Source organism: Manduca sexta, unplaced genomic scaffold, assembly GCF_014839805.1.
Source record: "Manduca sexta isolate Smith_Timp_Sample1 unplaced genomic scaffold, JHU_Msex_v1.0 HiC_scaffold_3242, whole genome shotgun sequence".
NCBI classification, from domain to species: domain Eukaryota; kingdom Metazoa; phylum Arthropoda; class Insecta; order Lepidoptera; family Sphingidae; genus Manduca; species Manduca sexta.
This window is the reverse complement of record NW_023594289.1, coordinates 6,851-14,843: the sequence shown is the minus strand read 5'-3', so window position 1 is coordinate 14,843 and position 7,993 is coordinate 6,851. Positions and strand designations below refer to the sequence as shown.

The 7,993-nt window shown below is 48.1% G+C and overlaps 1 protein-coding gene across 1 annotated transcript; it reads left to right on the top strand.

The window, feature by feature from the left end:
- The first annotated feature begins 1,462 nt into the window (after positions 1-1,462).
- Positions 1,463-7,708, top strand: LOC115444178 (microsomal triglyceride transfer protein large subunit). The gene is made up of 12 exons (XM_037446589.1): positions 1,463-1,851; positions 2,837-3,034; positions 3,120-3,218; positions 3,290-3,592; positions 4,587-4,759; positions 5,260-5,407; positions 5,493-5,654; positions 5,894-6,326; positions 6,397-6,629; positions 6,699-6,836; positions 6,946-7,328; positions 7,406-7,708. The coding sequence occupies exons 1-12, from the start codon at positions 1,600-1,602 to the stop codon at positions 7,581-7,583; spliced, it is 2,700 nt and encodes an 899-aa protein (XP_037302486.1). The 5' UTR covers positions 1,463-1,599; the 3' UTR covers positions 7,584-7,708.
- The last annotated feature ends 285 nt before the right edge of the window (positions 7,709-7,993 follow it).

Sequence of the window (7,993 nt, the reverse complement as noted above, 5' to 3'; positions counted from 1 at the left end):
ATGAAATTTTAAATATAAAAATAAAATACAGCATACGTGACTCAATCATTCACTACAATCGAACACCTCTCCTCACCATCCCATTGTGTTCCTTCCACATTGCAGGCCAAATCGTGGTGCCATTGCATTGGCCGCGTAAAGGTTCGTGAGTCATGTTATACTATTTTTATCGGTGGTGCGTTATAAGGGGCTTTTCTAGTTGTAAACGTTCCTAAACTTGAGGCTAAAATGCCTCATTAGTTCTTTATTCTATCTCTCCTATGCTATGGAGGGAAGTGGTCAATTGATATTTCTAATTCCTTTCTATCTTTCTAGTTTATTAATTTAGTTAGCCGCGATGATTGTGCGCGCTTATGTTATGTTCTTAAGAGTGCCGTGGGTATGTTACGGTGAGATACATCGGATTTAGAGCGTTATAGCCAACTGTTGAAAATTCTAAACAAGCTGTTGTGGGTCGTGGGCACGGATAGTACTACCATGTATTATTCATTTTTTCCCATTTTAGTCAGGAAAGAGCGCCATGTCGTGGTTGTTAGAATAGAATGTTGCTTCCTACATTAGATATCGCAGTTGGTCGGTAATTACGCAGGCTGAGCACGCTGCACGGCCGCCTGCGGTTATTCACCCTGACGGGATGCCGTGATTGTTTGCCGCGGTTTGCGCGACTCCTGCTCCGTGCGGACTAGGGACGACACTCGACATAAATCATACCTATATTTTTAGAACTTTATTGAATGGCCACTCGTTTTAGTTACAAAATATTGACTACACGTATAATGAATAGATTTATATATATTTTTTTATGCGGGTACTCCAAAGGGGCCCCAGTGCACCTGATGGTGAGTGTAGTGGGGTCCAATAGAATGTCGATTGACGAGAGATGATTACACTTACGTGAATTCATCAAGAATAATTATGGCTCCCGTTCAGCCGCCTGTCTTTACCTATATCGATAACATATCAAGTAAGTCACTGTAATTTTAAGTTATTAGATTAAAATTCAAATGTCTCGGTGCACGGGCACGCACTGTAGGTTCCTCCTTTAAATACAATAATTAAAACCACGAAACTAGTCATAATAATATTAGTTATCTAAGTTTATCTATATGTACTTACTTTTTTATAAGTAACTATTATAGCATTAATCTGAATAAGTAAAGAAATAAGTATTGTTTCTGATTATCGTAATCGTATTGTAATTGTTCGTCGAGTCCAAATACCAATCGTATCGTATACAGAGGATATTTTAGTATACAAAGGAATATTATAAATGCGTTCGTAGTGTGAAATGGATCATAATTCATAGGTGTGTAGGTGCCTTTACCCGTATAACTTCACCGGTTTGACAGCAGCTGACACTGACAGCCGCGCGGGCGCATGCATCGGTCATTGCACCCCGCGATCCGCTCACCGGACTCGCCTGTGTTCCTCGCTCATTGGTCGGTCAGCTCCGCACGTTCGCAGGGCGCGATATAATGAACTGTCAGCAGGCAATATGCCTGACAGTTTGACACATCTTTGTATTTTGTAAATTGTAACGATACCAAAGTTTCCGGCTTTTGAATGTGACCAAAGTTTAATGTATTTGTAAGTGAAAGCATGTTAGCGTTAAGCGTAGTGTTATTGTGGTGGTGCGGTGTGTGGAGTGCGTGCGGTGTGTGTAACGCTGCGCCAGCCGAGCTGGGCGAACTTGCGCCGTTTGCGGCGGCGCGCGCCTACGACGTGGAAGGCACAGTGCTGCTGAATGAGGCGGCTGCCACCGACCGCGAGGTGGGCTACAAGCTGCGCGCCGTGCTGCACGTCGCGCCCATCGGCAGCGCGCCGCCGCACCAACATTTTCTGCGGTTTCACGTGAGAATAGTCTACACACTAAAACTTAGTTACCAACATTTTGGACCAGACTTTCTTGACGATACACACCTTTTTAATGGAGGAAATAACTCAGCAACTTGTCCGCGATATATGCAGAGTGGTTAAGACATATACAATGCTACAGTATACAAAGATTAGCATAGGCGAGTTTTTGATGTTACTGTTTTTGTATAAAGCAACTATGGTTGGTTGTCATGAAACTTGGTCATCCCACGGGAAGTCATGTCTACCATCCATAATACCTAAGGCAATCTTTGATGTACCACTAAGTTTCAAGGAAATTGATAAGGGTAGATTTACCTTACTTACCATAAAATAATTTATTTAAACTCATGCCTGAGGTCCTAGTGTCAAATAAATAAATAACTTGTAATACCATAGTTTGAACTGCTCATGACTTTTTCTTATGAGTCTGATGACCACAATTTTATATTCACATTGCTTTTGTTTGCGGCTTGCCCGCATGAAAAAGTTTTCTGGGATAAAAGTCCCACTATATATTTTAGTAGTGTATAAAGTTGCCTGTGTACTTCACAGGGTTTCAAACAGCCTCCATACCACTGTAATCCGTTGGGTCATTATTCTGTTTCTTGTGTTCAGACAGGCAGATAGATGTGGTGGAGGACTTTGTTTTATAATATATTTTTAGATGTTTTGAAGAGAACAATGGCGTCATATATGTTAGTTGCATAACTAAACATAACATACACAACAACATACCGTTTACACAGGACAAGCAACAGCAGCTTTCAAAAGGAATATATATTTTGCAATATTTTTCATTGATTCTCTGCTCCTATTGGTCATAGACTGCTGTTTTATAGCTAAAGCTTTCCTTGACATTTATCTATCGTAGCACCAAAAGAATCAGTAGTTCTCAAGATTAGCATGTTCAAACAAACAAACACTCTTCAGCTTTATATAATACAATAGTATACAATATTTTTTTTTCTTTTATATATAGCTCATTAAGCCTAAATTGTACCTGAGAGGGAAGCATAGAAATGCTGAGTTCCTGCCACATAACTCGGTGCTAGATTCATACAGTGAGTCTACATTCTACGCTCACTGGAAGAGTGGTGTCATACAAACTGCATATTTGGATCCTGATGACTTGTTGGATCTGTTAAATTTTAAGAAGTCACTTCTCAGCGTATTTCAGGTATAGATCACAAGTACAATATTATTGGAATGCAAAACAATATGATGTCTTACATAAGTATTTGGTGTTATGGCTATATTTACAGTTTCAGATTATAGATGGGGAATACAATGAAACTGACATATCAGGCGAGTGCAAAGTGCTATACGAAAGTGTGTCCGAAAAGGTGTTCAGGAAAATAAAGGTAAGCTTATAGAAGTGAATCCGTTCAATATGGTGCGAGCAGCATGTGACGTGTGGTGCGCGCGTGTGCAGAGCCAGTGCGGCGCGGAGGCGGCGGCGCCCGGCGCGCGCTACCGGCGCGTGTCGCGCTACACGCTCAGCGGCGCGCTGGACGCGCTGCACGCGCTGCACGCCGAGGAGGTGGTGGAGCCGCGCGCCGACCGCCCCGGCCTCAAGGCGCGCTCGTGGCTGGAGCTGCGGCTGCAGCCGGCCGCGCCCGCCGCGCCCCCCGCCTACAGCTCGCTAGACGACGCGCTGCAAGCGCTTCCGCCCGGCCTGAAGCCGCTGCCGCTAACTATGACGCCGACGCAAGCGGCCGACTGGGACGACTACGACGTAAGTCATGGAGCAATTACACCATCTGTAGTTGTACATGTAGCTGTGGGTCTGTAATCATTTGTGCAGGACGTGTAGCGCGCGTGGTGACGCGTCGCCACGTGACGCTATCGGAGCGCTCGTCTCGGGTCGAAGGGCAAGCTCTTATCAAGCGTCCATCTCTGTAGCAACATATTGACGAAAGATTTTTGGACATTATTCGTAAACCAACACGATAGTTTGTTTATACAATTAGATAAATGAATGTTTACATAATTAGATAAATTATTCTTTATCTCTTTACAAAAAAACATGACCATTTTAAACTGTGACAGTAAATTACTGAGTGTTGAAATAATAATTTAATTACAAGTTTGATACTCGTCAATCTAATCAGTATAATAAACTACATAAATATTTTGACCTCATGCATAAAATTTTTATGGTATACGAGAATTAGATTGGATGAGTTCATATCCCTACCCTATTTTACATACATTTAACATCTGTTTTTTAGATATATGTTATTTATGACCAAAGGCGCGCTATGAATAACGGCACGCGTATTTATCTGCATCATTTAGTAATTTAAAGATATTATTAATGCAAGAAGTTGCTTGTTATTGTACACGGTATGAATACAACTACCGCGCTGACGTCCTGGGTTCGAACCCCGGGTCGGGCCAAAATAATTGTGACTGCGTTTTTCCATCTTAAAAAAATACTTAGTCGCAGCTCGGAGTCAGGAACTTGGGTTTGTGACAAATAATTATAGGTATTCAAAAGAATGTATATTAAACATAACATACGTAACGTACGAAAACCGTATAGTATATTGAAATAACTATACAGAAATACGTAAAAGTTAATTTAGTTATTACGGAAACTGTACTATACGCGTAAATTCCGACGGATACGGTATGGGTACTATTGAAGATCTGGTATATCACGTTTAATTAGAAAACTAGTATTTTAAAATGATTTGACGAATGTATGGCGTGTGTGTTGTGTGCAGTCGCTGGAGACGGCGCTGCGCGAGAACCTCGCGGCGCTGCGGGGCGCGGAGGCGGGCGCGGGGGGCGGCGCCGACTCGGCGCGCGCCGCGCTGCGCCTCGTGACGGCACTGCGCGCCGCGCCTGCGCACAGCCTGCGCCGTCTGCTGCTCCACGACGACCACCATCCGCTGCTGTGCGTCCGCACTCCCCGCACACCGCACACCACACACCACACACCACACACCACACACTACACACCACACACACTACACAGCATTCATTTCACTCAATTACTTATTTTGAATTATATGTTTCAAAATAAATCAAAATCGTAATGTCCAAAATTTTAATGTCGTATATTATAGAGATAACTAAATAATCCGGGATAAATATTTACTCGGGAAATAATTTAGCTTATAACACTCGGAAGTAATGTAGCTTCTTACAATCAGTGAAAGCCTTTTAATTGGTTTACTAGTTCCAAAGATTAGACCGTATAAACCTTCAAATAAATAAACTATACTCACAAACTCTCCTCTTTATAATATTAGTGTAGATTGTTTTTTTTTTACTACATTAGATATAGGTGCTTATTTATTGACAAAAATTTTAGGATCGTGGTCTTTGCGAACAAATAACGGAACGTTAGTATGTTAGCTATATACTGTAGAGTGTATCGTGGTTGTTGCGCAGGGCGGGGCTGTGCCGCGCGCTCGGGCTGGCGGGCACGCGCGCCGCGCTCGCCGCCGCCGCCGACGTGCTGCAGCTGCGCGCCGCCGACCCGCTGCAGGCGCTCGCGCGCGCCTTCCTCGAGGCCTTCGCGCTCTCCGACCGCCCGCAGGTACTCACCGCACTGTCGCTCTGTCGCACGCCGCGCCTCGTCTTGTGCCTTGTGTTACTTTTGATTCTGATGTTGCTCTCTTCAGGAGGAAGCGGTGTTGGAGGTGTTGAAGCTTGGTGAGGAGGGTCGGTCGCCGGCCGTCGCCGAGAGCGCGCTGCTCGCCGGCGCCGCCGCCGCGCGCGCCTGCGGTGCGGCCGTGTCCGACGCCGCGCGGGACTCGCTCGCCAAGAGCCTGGCGCGCTGCAAGGTGCCGCTCTCACACTATCCACTCACCACGCACCACTCACCACCGATATACTAATACTCCTTATTGAAACTTTTATTAAAAAGAAACGCAAACAAGATGGATACATTATCTTAAATTTATGGTGTACAATCGCCAACGTTACGAATGATCTCTTTTAGACAATATTCATAGCTTTATTGTATTGTTAATGATATCTCTTGATTTTTTATTTAAAATAATTTTGATGTGTTCGTACGCAGAACGATGAAAGTCGAAAGGTGCGGTTAATCGCTCTGGGTAATTTGCGGCGCGCCGACACTGCCGAACTGTTGCTGCAGCACGCGACGCGCGCGGACGCGACCGCCCCAGTGCGACTCGCGGCGCTCGACGCGCTGGCCGCCGCGCCGCGCCGCTCGCTCGAGCGGCTCGAGCGGCTCGGCGACCTCGCGCTCGACGACCGCGCGCCGCTCGAGGTGCGCGCCGCCGCGCTCGACCTGCACGTCACGCGCCTCGCGCCCGCGCCCTTGCCGCTCGTGCGAGTGGCGCGAGCGCTGCACCGCGCCGGCCCGCACGAGCTGCGACGCTTGTTCTGGCAACGGCTGTACGCACTCGCCGATGAATACGCCTCCGTGCGCGATATCATCCCGAGGTTGGACCGTGAATTGCTCGGTTGGAACGGACAGGCGCACGCGGGTACGGTCACGGATGTGGAAAATGCGCTATTATGATTGATGTAGCCGATGACGCTCGTCTTCGTGTGCAGGAACATCGTCGGTGTTGGTGCGCGAGCCGGGATGGACGATGGGCGGGTGGCGTGCGGCACTGGAGTCGGTGCAAGTGGCGCGCGCGAGCTACTGCGGCGCGGCGCCGTGGTGCTGCGCGCGCAGGCGCGCGCGCGCGAGTGCGGCACAGGGTGCGTCGGGCGCGGACGCCGCGTACGCCGCGCTCGAGGCGCTCGCCGGGCGCGACGCGCTCGCCGCGCTCGACCTGTTGTCGGTGAGCATGCATTTTCGCAAACTGTACGCCGACACTGTCGCTTGACCTCATCGATTGTACGATTCACAGGTAGAGGTGTGGACGCGCGGACTGGAAGCCATCGCGGGTGGCGGCGATAATGACGCCGAACCGGAGGATACAGCGGGAGGTCTCGCGTTGGCGGTCGCCGGTACGCGTATGCGTGACATCTCACTGTTTAATGGGCAGGTACACAAAGGGAAAACGTTGTAATTTAATTGGGTTTCTACGTGAATGTCAGTCATAAAATTTTTACAATTACAATCTTGATAATATCAATTAAATATATTTGTTACAGGCTGAGTTAGTAGGGCACGTGTGGGCCGGCACGGCAAGTTCTCCGACGCCCGCGTTGCGTGCTTTGGTTCCGGCGCGTGCAGTGGAGGGCCAAGCGCCTCTCATGCTGGGCGCGGTGCTGCAATACCGGTGGCGCGGCGCGCTGGCGTTGGCGCTGGACGCGCACGCGCAGGTGTCACTGTGGTGGCGCACGGCGCGCTGTGAGCTCGAGCTGCGAGCTGCCGCCGCTGCACTCGAGGAGGCCGCGCTGCACACCGCCTGGGGCCGCGTGCACGCGCACGCGTTGCAGGAGACCGAGCCCACGCTGCGCATCGCCGCCGATCTCGACTTCTACGACAAGATCGCGCTGTGCGTGCGCGCCTCCACAGAAGAGCACGAATTGAGGTGAGTAGTGGTGAGTGAGTCTCGGCCGCGGTGAGGCACACGGTATCAGCGAGACGTGACGCGTGTGGTGTGTGCAGGAGCAACGTGACGCTGTGGAGCTCTGCGGGCGCGCGGCGGGCGCGCGTGCGGCGCGAGCGCGGCTGGGCGGTGCGCGCGCCGGGCCGCACGCTGTCGCTCGGCGCGCTGTCGGACCGCGCGTGCGGCGCGCTGCGCACGGCCGACGCGCCCGCCGACACCGACACCGACGCGACCTGAGGCCACCACGAAACTTCACATTCATTCGCAACTTTACGTCTATGATCTGATTGCTGTAAATTATATTATTATGCTATTTTTGTTACATCATTTTATAATAAATAAAACGTAATATACCCACTTTATTATTGTCATTCATTAATAACTACGTGTCCAGGCAACCGATCTGTTCTGCAATAGAGTTAATGTAATTAAAGCATTTATCACGTTTGAGTAATCCCATATAAAATTCCTGCTCTAAGGCTCTTTCGCGAGCAGACGGAACTAGATTTACGAATAATAAGTCAAAAAACAATACGGAATATGCGTGTGATTCAAATATAAATTATTATTGTTTTACTGCCTTTCAATAAAATAAAAGACACATTTAATTTAAGACTCCAAAATTGGTATCCAATATATACTTGATA